Below are 12,890 nucleotides of genomic sequence, written 5' to 3' on the forward strand. Positions count from 1 at the left end.
GGGGGGGGGGGGTGGAGGAGAGAGGTTGCCCCTCAGGACAAGGGTTCTCATGTTCTCTAGAACGTAGTGTTGAGAAAGTGCGTTTCAGAGGCTGTGTGTGGGGAAGGGCCACAGTCCAATGAAAAGGCTCTAGACACAACCCCTGACACAAAGCCAAGACCTCCAGTCCCTGCTCTGTCATCCACTCCTGGTGTGGCCGACCCAAATGAGCCCCTCCCTCTGGGCGGTGCTAGTCTCATTGTAAGATGAGGGGCTGGGCCAGGTGATGATGCAGACCTTCCAGATGGGTGTCCTGGAGCCCAGGGCAGGGAGGCAGCTTCTGGCCATGGCCACTGGTCGGATGTAGGACAGCCCTCCTCAGAGGGCCAGGCCTCCCCCGCTCAGCCACCGTGCCCTCTCTGAGGAGCGCCCCGAGGGGCTGCTGTGCCACAGGGGGCTCCGGCAGACGTTGTCCAACCTGCTCCTAATGGTGTCCTGCAGCTCCTGGTCACCCAGCAGGACCGCCGCTGCCAGGGCCAGCCAGAAGTATTCGGTGGCATCGTGGGCGTCCTAACCCCATGACGTGGGGGCAGAGAAGAGACAGCAGTGAGCAGACATCTCCAGGAGAGGCCAAGAGGCAGTGACGGGAACTCAGAACTCCAGATTCTGTCTACCCCACATATGTTCCCACCCCCTTCTCCTGGTTCCTGGGGGACCAGCGACATTGCTACCTCCAGTAGCCCTCCACGCCAGGTGGCACCTCACCCAGGCTCAGCCGATCGTGAAGCAGCAGCATCTTGGGCACATTGCCTTGGGGATTCCTAAATGACTCAAGCTGACCTACCCCAGCCACTCCCTGGGACCTCTCAGTGTGACCTAACAGAGAAAATGTCCCTCACCCTTGGAGATGTGGGCGTAAACCTGCCAATAGCTGGACGGGAAGGACACCAAGAAACAGAGAGAAGCAGAAACATACAGAGCCAAGAGATACAAGAAAAGGTGAGGAAATCCATGATGACATTGGAGCGCCAGCCTCCAGAACTACCTGGAACTCTTAAATTTATCCTTGAACTTCCCAGTTACTGGAGCCAGTAAATTGCCTCTTTTGCATAAGCTAATTTGAGTTGAGTTCTTCCCCCCTTGCAATCCCTGGAACCGCTGGTCAAGTCAATCAGACTGTCTGCACCGTGTCCCTGAACCACTTCCGGGGAGCTATGGGACAGAGGCAAGATGGCCTCTGCCATCTCCACCGCCCCACCGTCGTCCCTTCCTGCATGGTACGAATGAGGAACAGATGCTTCTTTGGGTGAGATTCAAAAAGGCAGTCTGGTTCCCATTAACCCTCATAAGTCAATAATTAATTCAGGCCAGAAACAACTTCTGGCAAATAAGAAACGGACAGCAGAGCCGCGCTGAGGATCCCCTGGGGGCCAAACACAGGCGTGACTCAGAACAATATTAAGAGATTAAGGGCTGTGCTGGTGCAGACAGGGACCTCTGGTAAAGGGAAGCCAATGCTGGGGGCAAAGTTCAAGGGCCAGAATTGTAGCAGAGACTTTCAGACCACCAATACAGTTCTAGAAGTGACTGGAAAAACAAGCTCTGAATTCAGCTCCAGCAGAGCAAACGGGAGGCAGGGCTAAGGCCTCGCGAGGATGGAGGCGTGCCTACATTCGGAGATCCCACCTCGCTCTCTCAGTCGTGTCAACACGTACCCAGATTTGTCCTAGAGTTGTATAGAACTTTATAAGCAGCACGTTGCAACTGGCTAGTTAATCCATAATATTTTGAAGACGCACAGTTGAATGTTAATGTTGTTTTTTTAAAAACAATTTTTTTAATGTTTATTTATTTTTGAGAGAGACAGAGACAGAATGCGAGTGGGTTAGGGGCAGAGAGAGAGGGAGACACAGAATCCAGAGCAGGCTCCAGGCTCCGAGCTGTCAGCGGGGCTCGAACTCACGAGCTGTGAGACCATGACCTGAGGCCCAAGTTGGACGCTTAACCGACTGAGCCGCTCAGGCGCCCCAAATACTGATTTTGATTTTAATGTGGGAGTCTCCAGCTCTTTTGTATCTTGTGGATTTCCATAGGCCCCTGAGGAACTCACATGCACTAGGCCATGTCCCCATTGTACCTAACAGATAAAGCGGCTACGGAAATCAGAGCAGGGCAAGGAGAAAGAGTAGCTCGAGCTATGATCCGTCTCCTCAGCGGACAGGAGCACGTTTGAGGTCTCCCATGGGCTAAGTAGCAAAGAACCATCGTGTTCCCAGATGAGTCACCACCACCCCCTCACCCTGTGAGATATGACTCCCCATCTTGGCCCACTCAGCTGTACCCTGAAGGCTAAGGGTCAGGGAAGAGTGGGGTTGGATGGTAGCTGTCATACAACCTTGTAAGTCAGCACGGCTCTTACCTTCAGCTGGTAGAAGGTGAGTCGGCCCAGGCGATAATATACCTTCGCATAGTACAGGGCCTCCTTGGGACTCTGCAGCCAGGGTGGGCAGAGGGACAGAGTCTTCAGGTAGCAGTCTTCAGCCATCTCATACATGCTCAGGGAATAGTACACCGTAGCCAGGCGGTGAAAGGCCACCAGCTCCTGCTTCTGATCTCCTAGGAATTGGAAGACTGAGGGAGAGATCGTGCAGCCAACACCTGACGGCATCCGTCCACGCACCCAGTCTGTGCTGTTTTTTGAAGGTCTTCTAGGGATCAGGGGCGGTGCTTGGGATATACGGAACAGGGCAGAAGAGGTCCCTGCCCCCGTGAGGTTTCTCGCCTCACAGGACACAGATGCCCCTTAAATAATCTCACAAACAAAAGTAACACTACATCTGCGGTAAGTGACGCGAAAGGCAACACGGGGCTCTGGGAGGAAGTGATGAGAGCACGTGTGCCCGTCATGACTTCCTGGGACGATTTCCTGAAGAAAACTTTTTCTTTATTACAGAGGTGACTGTAACTCAAGATTCTGGGAGATAGTGATTTCCAATTCCCTGTAATGAGACTGGTGGCAAGTCTAGCTTGATGCAGTGGCTAAGGATTCTTTGCAACGAATGACTCTGTAGTGCAAACGTCTTCTCCCTTGAAAGTCTCCCCCTTCAGAGAAGCCCCGGGGGGCTGCCACTGGCATCAGTCACCCTCTGGCTCCTTTACCACCAGCTCCAGGTCTCAGATTACTACAAAGACCTGCTCACTTTTAAACCCATGCTTTAGAACCTCGGTTTCTAATGGGTCTATGATTTGTTGTTTGGGGTTTGGGCGGGTCTGTCGTTTTAATAACCAACTCCTTTAATACCAAGTGGCCTTTTAAAGAGAACAAAGGCTTCCCATTGTGTTTTTGGAATATTTGCAAGGTGGCTCTTTGATGCAGTCTAAAAAACACCACTTTTTAGGCTTCAAAGAACCAAAGGCCAACAAGAAAAGAAAAAATCCAAGGGAGAGAAAATTCTCTGATATGGAAAAATCCAGTCACGGGGAAGTGCATAAAAGTGGATATAGCCTGCTTTCAGCTTCTGCCCAGGGAAGGAGAAAGAACTCTCAGAGAGGGAGCTGCCTGGGGCTCCCAAGGCCTCTGCCGAGCTAGCGGTCACTCAGATAAGATTTTCTGCAGTAAAGAAAAAGGTAGGAAAAGGAGACAGAGCTCTGAAGTGCAATTAAGACACAATAAAGTCCAGTGCCATCCACGTCTCAGGCCCTTGAGAATGCCCAGAAGTCCCTCCAAGCATCCTCGCTGAAGACTCCATTTGCCCCTACATCTAATCAAGCCTTCTCTCATCAAACCTGCTTTTCCTCAACACCAACATTCAAGATGAGGGTGGGGTTTTTTTTTCATCTTTTTTTTTTTTTATTCCGCCTTTTTTCTGCTTTGATGGCTCACATTGTTTCCCAATAGCTTCTGTGATAATTGCAAACTATTTCAGCCCCATAGTGAGTGAAGTTAATGGGAATCTGACCTTCATCTACATTTCAATTCTGCAGGGAAAAAAATGTGCTTTTGACTAACAATCAACCAATTAAAAATTTAGGGCAGAGGCCCTTGGTAACAGGGGCACTGCCAGTGCGGGGATAGGATACCATTTACCCCATACCAGGCAGTAATACCAATGGTGGTATGATAATCAGGGTGACACAGGTAATGCTTATCTAGGACTTACGTACCAAACGCTGAAGCGCTGTGCTGCGGGTTCTACATGGATAATCATGGGTCTTCATAACAACTGCACGAGGTGGGTGCTATTTTTAAGCCTTATTTCCCTTGAAGGCTTGAGGCTTGAGGCTTGAGGCTTATAGACATTAAGCAGCTTGCTTACAACTAAGATCTCCCGACAGTTGGATCCGGGATTTGAACCCACACAGTCTGACTCCAGAGCCTTTGCTGTTACTGCTTTGTTATCCATCCCCCCCCCGCCCCCCCCACCACCACAGGATAAGCTTTTAGCCCGCCCATTCAACACGCCAGACCATCCGGATCACTTACCTATGACTGTGCTGAGTCTGGCCGCCAGAGTGGCAAACTCCAAAGCCTTCTCGTAGCCTTCCAGACTGATCTGCAGCTCCGTCAGCTTGTTGAAAACCCGGAGCTCCGTTCTCACCGCCTTCATCCTCCTCGCTAAAGGGACAGCCCCAGCCTGGGAACAGAGGCACATGGAGCCCTAGTCTAGCTAAAAATCATCGGTACAGACTGCACTCTAGACGCTTACACTGTGCTGGTGGGGTTGGGGGGCCACCACGCGTGGCTTTTCCCAGCTCGCTCTCCTGGTCCTTGCTCTTGGTCGCTCTGCCCAGATTCTAGAGGTAGGAGAACTGTAAAGGTCACCAGGCCTCCTGAGACTAGAAAAGCCGAGATGGGGAAAAGGAAGATGACCTATCTCAGGGCCACATGGGAACTTAGTCACGTCCCAGTTCACAGGCTCCCTTGGCACCCGCGGCAGTCTGTGGAATTCACGCGTGCTGTCTGAGAGCGCCCAGTAATGGCCATTTCCGTTATTTTTATGAAGATCGAATTTTAGGCAGGTCACTTCATCTCTCTCGACTTAATTCTCTCATCTATGAAGTGCATATGACGACGCGCACCTCAACGGTCAGGGACATACTGCGTGCTCTCCTCACCCCTAGCTCAGTGCCCAGCACATAGTGGGTGTTCGATAAATGTTTGATGACTGAAGAAAGAGCTGAACAAGCAAACGAATGAATAAGAGAAATTTTAGGGTCAAACAAGATAATAAGCTTTCCAGACTTCACCGAACAACCATTATGATTTTGACACATCTGCTTCGCATCTGCAGGATTACTTAATTACAATTATTTTTTGAGCCAACCCTCTGCCTCATCCTTTGCGATAATGAATTCATGGGTTTGATGAGCTGGTGTTACACATGTTTAATATTTTAAGTGTATTTTAATGCCCACTTAATAAAAACATAGTAAAACACATGCGTTCATCCCTGGACCAATCATCTCCCCACCGTGCCCCCAGTGGTACCCGGGAACATTCTGGTAAACACACAAGTGAGCCAGAAACCGTAAAGCACCACTCACCCAAGAGATGCAATTATTTTGGCGTGTTTTGCCAGAAAAGATAATTTATCAAGCCTAGGAATGACAGAATTTATCAACTCCTTCTTTGGGGGCTTGTGGATTGAAGAAAGGAAGACCACATAGGCATTGAATGAGGAACGAAAGGAAAAGGAATAACAGGAAGAGAGGGGAAGGGGGCCCCAGGCCTTGTGGCCCTGGCACGTTTGTGCCAGCGCCTGGCTGGGCTGGCTGGACTTACCCGGTAATACTCCACCGCACGGTGCCTGTGGCGGGTCCCATTGAAGAACACGTCGCCCGCTTCTTCATAGAGTTTGAGAGCCAGGGAGGGCTCTTCGGACTTCAGGGCTTTCTGGATGGCTGCCTGGATGGGACAGAGACAGCTGTCAAAGGCAGAGAAGACTTCCAAACGGCCACAGGACCGGCAGGAGCGAGGTCCTGGCCACCTGGTTCAACTCTCGGCTCACATCCTCTGAACGTTGAATTGTGGTCCACAGTGACGGGGCTGGTAAGAAGGCTTTGCAATTCCCTAGTCTGCCATTTCCCCATCGTGGCATGAGAGATTACTTGGGGAGCCCTTGAGATGATTTTTTAGCAGTACAGAGACAAGCATTTTGTGTTTCAATAGTTAAGTATTTATTTTAATATGTTTTAGGAGAGATGAATAATGCATCCAAATCTGTGATTTCCGATAGTGTGATTTAGTGTAAAAAGCTCTAATTGATCAAATTGAGTTGATCTGAAGTTGAGTCAAAGAAAATAATAACGGTACAGGCAATACATAAACGTGACAAAACCATTAACTAACTTCCTACACAAATGACTGGAGTTTGGAAAACAGCGATCTCATCCAACACCTACACTTTGCAGACGGAGAAACCGAGGCTCAGAAAGAATAAGGAAAACTCTCTACATTTACATAATAGTTACTGCCAAAGAAATGCTAGTGTCTTCCAGCCTGATACCCTTCCCCTAGCGCCCACGACCTCTCTATCTCTAGCCAGTGATTCCACATTGCATGTAAACAAAACATAGTGAGGAAGCTGAAGAATGTACCACAGCGTCTGCAGCCCAGCTATGGGACCTCAGAGGGCCTGAGGTTGAGAACAACTCTGCAGAAAATCAGGTCTGGGGTTGTGTGGGCCTGAGACCAGGGCTGGCCAGTGGGTCCCTGGGGAAGACCCGGCAGTAATTGTTATTGCCTTGCTGCACAGAGAAACAGGTGGGGAGATGGAATCCGGGAATCAGGGGGCTCTGCCGGCCGAGCAAATGCACACCCCAGACAGCCGCCCCTGGGCCTCATGCCTGGAGAGTGAAAGCAAGGCCAAATTGTCTGCTCTCTGAAAAAGCTTCCAGCTCTAAAGTCCCATGGCAGGAGAGCATGGAGGCTGAGAGTGAAGGCTTTGTGTCACACGGCCCGTGGGCAGTTTTCACAGCTTACCAGCCGTATCCCCTTGGGCAAGTTACTCAGCCTCATTGAGCCACATCCGTGAAATGGGAACTGGAGTAGACACTCCTGCTGTATTCGGAATGAGGGTTAAACTACAGCAGGCATGTGATGTGTTTGCACAGTGAGCATGCACTCACTGTTAACATAACCATCATTAAGTCTCGGCGGAAGTGACTGTGTGAGTTTAAGTAATAAGGGGAATAAAAAGGGAGAAAAATAAGAAAAGGGAAGGAAGAAAAGCTAAATGACATGTTTCCAATGAAACAAATGATGTATACCATCATAATGTCGGCACTGTGCAGATAATAGCAATGATGATGATAATAATAATAAAATGCCATTTATTAAGAATTCACTAAGTCCCAAGCATTTAGTAAATGCTTGCTTTGTATATGCATTTCCTACGCAAGTGACACACATAATCCTTACCCTTAGAGATGGGGTTTACCCATGAAGAAACCGAGGCCCTGTGATGTGGCCAGTGCAGCCAGGCCAAGGTCACGTGGTCCATACTTGATGGCTCTGTGACTGGATTCCAGGCTGTCTGCCTGCAAAGCCCCGGCCTTTCATCACTACACTATCCCATATCTCAGGCATTAAAGAGATGCAAACAAAAAGACTGGAAGAGGACAATAATGTTAACACCCTGCACTCATCAACCTCGCCTCATATTGTCGCAAAACCCCGGAAGTCAAGGTTTGTGTTGAGATTAGCGGAGATCGATCGTGACACGACAGATGAGCGGCTCTCCTGCCACATTCTTTGAGAGCCCACACGTCCATATGGACTCAGGGACCGGCCACCTGTCACCAGACCACTCTGGGCTCCATCTTGTGTCCAGGGAACATCCCAGCGTCACCCCTCCCTCCCAGGGCTCAGCATGGACATCACCTCTCTCCAGCTGGTCGCTTTGGAGGGTACGCTGTCTCCCCAGATGACCCAAGGGGGCAGGTGAGCTCTGCAGGAGACCTACCTGCAGGTACAGCTCCACCAGATCATCTTCCTGCATGAGGTAGTGGAGTCGTCCAGCTCCGAGCCAGGCCTCGGCAGCCTTGTCTTTCGCCCCCAGGTCGATGAAGATACGCAGGCTCTCCTTGATGCAGGTGAGAGATCTCCTGAGAGACCTGGGTTGGGGGAGCGGGCAGACATGGAACCATTAGGTGTGAGTCAAGGGCCCCCTCAAAGGGTCCTCGGAGTCATTCAGCACAGGAAGAAACTGAGGCTCTGGGAGGGAGCGACCCTCCAGATTGTCCAGGACCAGATTGTCCCTGATCACACGGAGAGATCAGAGGCCTGGCTCAGCTTCAAACATCTGTGTGAACTTGAGAAAGTATAGAAGATTTCTGTGCCTTAGTTTTCCCATCTGTAAAACGGGGGTGTCATTGTACCTGCCTTGGAGGGTTATTGGGAGGATTCAGTGAGATGGTGAAGCTGGAATGCTCGGATGGAGAAACAGTGTAACAGTGATGAATATTCACAGGTTAGTTATCAGAGTCATTATCATGGCCCATGGCCCACATCCATCTTTCGGATGTTACACTGTAACATTTTTTGCCGTAAGCACCTAACACACAGTGGATACCAAACGCATATTTATTAAATAAAAGCACGAATGAATGAGCACAGTGGTAACTTTACATCATCAAAAAGATTTAGATGTTTTAAAAAAAAAATTTAGATGTTTTGTTTGAGAAGAAAAATCGAACAAGGGCAAAAAGTCTTAAAAGGTTGGTGTTTATCGGAGGACTCGAATTATCTGGAAAATTGTCTTACATCCGAAACTCTTCCCCCATGACAGGGACTAAAGAAGAAATGACGCACAGGCTATGTAGTGTGGCACAGATTCGGAATTCTAGAACAATAAGGAACACGGGGCATCATCTAGACAGTATTTCTCCATTCCAGCAGCTTTTTAAACACACATACACAGGCAAAGTGACCCCAAGGTGTTGACATGACATGCTAGCCTGGGACACTGTGGGAGGATTTAGTCAAGGCTCGATAGTGACTTCACTGTGTAACCTGGGTTGAAACTTGGAGATCCAGCCCAGTCCCTTATGTTATAGAGGAAACAGGCCAAGAGTGGGAAGTAATTTGCACAAGATTGCACAACACATTGGGGGAAACTCCAAGGCCAAAACTCCCTTCTCCTGAGTCCTGGCCCAGAACTCATTTCACAGCACCCACATTCCTCTGAGACTCATGGCCCTCCTGCAGCAGCATTATCTGGGAGTTTATTAAGAATACAGAGGGGCGCCTGGGTGGCGCAGTCAGTTAAGCGTCCAACTTCAGCCAGGTCACGATCTCGCGGTCCGTGAGTTCGAGCCCCGCGTCGGGCTCTGGGCTGATGGCTCGGAGCCTGTTTCTGATTCTGTGTCTCCCTCTCTCTCTGCCCCTCCCCCGTTCATGCTCTGTCTCTCTCTGTCCCAAAAATAAATAAAAAACGTTGAAAAAAAAATTTTTTTTTTAAATAAAAAAAAAATAAAATAAAATAAAAAATAAAAAATAAAAAAAAGAATACAGACTCCTAGGGGCGCCTGGGTGGCTCAGTCGGTTAAGCGTCCGACTTCAGCTCAGGTCGTGATCTCGCGCTCCGTGAGTTCGAGCCCCGTGTCAGGCTCTGTGCTGACAGCTCAGAGCCTGGACCCTGTTTCAGATTCTGTGTCTCCCTCTCTCTGACCCTCGCCCATTCATGCTCTGTCTCTCTCTGTCTCAAAAATAAATAAACATTAAAAAAAAATTTTTTAAAGAATACAGACTCCTAGAGCTACCTCAGACTCACTAAGTCCAAATCATGGCAGGTGCAAGCTCCGAATCTGGATTCCTAATGCACCCAGGTGCACCCTAACACACCCTAATAACCCAGGGGTTATGTCCACGCACATCAAAATCTGAAAACAACTACTCCAAACCATAAAGATCCTTCTAGAAACACGGATCATCATCAACCAAGTGTATGCACAGTTAGGAGGGCCTCATCAAACATGGTTACCACCTCATCATTGTGCACAGTGATGAAAACAAGCATTGCCTTTGACTAACAAGGCCCTGATTCGTGTTGGCAACGAGGCAGCTACTGGCTTTCTGGAGAAAGTGCCAGGCATTTGGCCCTTGCAACTCCTGAGAAGAAAGAACGAAAGAACTCAGGTTTTCCCCCACTTCCCAGCTCTTGATAGGGCATTCAGGATGGGCACAGGCCACCCTCTCTCAAGTATTAGAATGTCAGACTGTGACATTCTCATGGCTGTGAGCTGAGAAGCTGCACATAGTGCTGAGTGGGTCACCAGCCTGCCTGGCTGAGCTAGATAAACGGGGGCCCCATCTTCTCTCACCCGCTCTACACCCCCCACCCCAGACCTCAAGCAGAGTTTCCAAGCCCCGCTCTCCCCACTCCCACTGGAACAGTTGATGAAGACAGGACTCCTACATCTCATCCTCCTATTCCCTCCTCTGTTTTTGTTTATTACTGTTTGCTCTCCTGGGAGATCCTTAAGCTATGGTTGTTTTCTCCAGACCCCCAGGGAGCAAGACGTGGGTTATTGCAAAGAAGCCGATCGCAGAAGAGGAATGGAACTTTGCTTCTCAGACCTTTTCTCTCCAAGCTCACTATGACTGTGGATGAGCCGTCAGGATTTCTCTCCAAGAAACACCCCACAGGGGAAGGCAGGACTTACAGAAACCTAACTGCTCACACAGCACCATGAAGACTCCTCGTGCATACACGGTTTCCCAGAGACCACTGCCTCCCTCCAAGACGTACACCTGATCCATGACGCCCAGTGAAAACAAGTGCCCGAAGGTCTGAAAGTGGAAGGTGGTTTCCAGCCTCCTTGGTCCTATCCTGTCACCCATCACTGCCCAGTTGTTTGCCTATGCCAGTGGCTGTGCTCCATCACTCACTTGATGAGCCACTGGCTTGGCCTGGAATGGCCCAGCATTCCAGTTCCATCAGTTACTACCTGCAGCCCCTAGGTGTGGCTTAGCTCCCAAATCAAAAGAAGTAAGGAGCCTGGGTGGTGGGACAGCATCCAATCAGCCTTGATCCCGAGCATCATGCTCTTCTGGGCCACCTATTGCCAAGGCTTTGCCTGGGTATCTCTCCTCCTCTCCAATCTTGAGTCCTCTGTTTCCGATTTTTCCTGCCCCTGAAGTTCATTCTCTATAGCTGAGTCCTTGTTCCTTCCTTCCCACCTGGACATCAACCATGAACTTGTAGCCAAGTGACTCTCATGCACCTGCATTCCCAGACTTCCTCTTTCCATCCCCTGCTGGGGCTTTCCAGATCCCTGCCCTGCCTGAATGAGTGTCTGGCCTCTGGCTCAGCCTCCACTCATTGGTCCTGCCCTGTTTCCACAATAAGACCGGCCACTCACCGAGGGTTGACCCATGCCAGGTGTTGCGATATGAATTTTAATGTCCATTCTGTCATTTAAACCTCAGAAACATTAAGCCATGAGGGATCTTAGCCCATTGTGCAAATAAAGAAACTCAGAGGGTTTTTTTTTTAATTTGTCCAAGTTGGCACTGTTCATTTCTAAAGCTTTAGGTTGAGCCCTCTGCTGTTTGGTCTTGTAATACGTGACAGTAATCATTCCCTGACATTTATTGAGCACCTGACATGCCTTATCTCATTTAATCATCAAAACAGCCCTACGCAGCTAGTCCCGGTATTATATCCACTTTACGAATAGGGAAAAATAAGGCTCAGAAAGGGTAAGTGACAGGGACCAGGTAATAGACGTTGTTTAAACCAGAGTCTAACCCTGACAATCTGACTCCAGAACCCCACACACACCCTCAAGCAGCGCTCAGTCTCGGGCTCAGAAATCAGCACATGGGAGGGCTTCTGCTTTTTTTTAACTCCTTTAACGACCTAGAAGTTTGGGAAGAGCGTAAGCTACTTCCAGCCTCGAACAAGGTTTCCTCACCTGCCAAAGTAGGGGTGGTGATGTACGTCCCAGCCTCGTGATCACATGACACGTCAGTGAGAGCAGTGCCTCCCTCGTTCAGGGTTACAGAAATGTTAGTGGTTGGTTGTATTAGTTACACCGAAAACCAAATGGCGAAGCGTTTCTCTGTTCATTCCACAGGAGTAAGAAACATAAGAATAAGAATAAGGAATACTGACTTCCGGCGACTATTCTATCCATACGCAAAGAATTACTTCGGGAAGACTTGTTGCATACAGGCATGTCTTCTTTCTAAAAATAACATGCACATCCTTGGTGGCCCTTACCACAATTTATAGGATACCTTCGGCAAATACGTATGTGAATATTGTCAATATCTTGAACTATAAGCATTGTGAGCTCAGGGACTATAGCTCTCCGTCAGGTTTTTGGGCTATAATAAATGCCCAGTGAATATTTGTCGGCTGGGTTCAATAGAGCCTCAAAATTCCCATGGATCCCACCTGGTTCAGTACAAGGCACAGTCTATACTATGTCACCTGAAGACAGAAAACAAGATGCCCAAGGGCCCTGCCCACTGAGAGACTGGAAACACTAGGTCTTGTAGCTGTCACCCTGGAGGCAGAGATAGCAAGACCCTGACAGTCCTGGACAAAGGGACAGCAAAGTATTCCAAGGCAAACACCCAAAGACTGGGCCGCAGCTTTCTCCGTCTGTATGCCCTCACCTACCATCCTCCACCTCTAAACCCTAGAGAAAACCTTTCGAATAGGAGGAATTGACATGAGTAGAAAGGGAGCATGAGGCAGTGAAACCACCGTAAATGGAGGAATCCGGGATCTGAGCTACTACCGGTGAAACCAAGTGGGTCAGCAGCCTGGACTCTCTGGAGCAGGCAGGGGTCAGACCAGATGAACAGTGAGGCCCTGCTCATCCATACAACTCCTGGAGCCTTCACGCTATAGCCATCCGCACTAACAGTTTATCTGGGGGGGGGGGGGGGGGGGGGA

General features: G+C 49.4%; 1 protein-coding gene across 1 annotated transcript; it reads right to left on the minus strand.

Moving 5' to 3' along the window:
* Nucleotides 1-6: 6 nt before the first annotated feature.
* LOC125916728 (SH3 domain and tetratricopeptide repeat-containing protein 2-like) lies at nucleotides 7-8,116 on the minus strand. Its single transcript, XM_049623029.1, has 5 exons — nucleotides 7,944-8,116; nucleotides 5,762-5,884; nucleotides 4,463-4,613; nucleotides 2,399-2,595; nucleotides 7-549 (listed from the first exon to the last, which is right to left on the minus strand). The coding sequence occupies exons 1-5, from the start codon at nucleotides 7,977-7,979 to the stop codon at nucleotides 358-360; spliced, it is 699 nt and encodes a 232-aa protein (XP_049478986.1). The 5' UTR covers nucleotides 7,980-8,116; the 3' UTR covers nucleotides 7-357.
* Nucleotides 8,117-12,890: the final 4,774 nt, after the last annotated feature.

The sequence above is a fragment of the Panthera uncia genome, unplaced genomic scaffold (genome assembly GCF_023721935.1).
Source record: "Panthera uncia isolate 11264 unplaced genomic scaffold, Puncia_PCG_1.0 HiC_scaffold_1038, whole genome shotgun sequence".
Classification (NCBI taxonomy): Eukaryota; Metazoa; Chordata; class Mammalia; order Carnivora; family Felidae; genus Panthera; species Panthera uncia.

Excerpts from the sequence above, each read along its gene's own strand:
- LOC125916728 (XM_049623029.1), bottom strand. The coding sequence starts at position 7,979 with ATGCAGGAAGATGATCTGGTGGAGCTGTACCTGCAG. Across the intron at positions 2,596-4,462 it reads CAGACTCAGCACAGTCATAG|GAGATCAGAAGCAGGAGCTG; the intron begins GTAAGTGATCCG and ends TCCAATTCCTAG. Across the intron at positions 550-2,398 it reads TCACCTTCTACCAGCTGAAG|GACGCCCACGATGCCACCGA; the intron begins GTAAGAGCCGTG and ends TCATGGGGTTAG.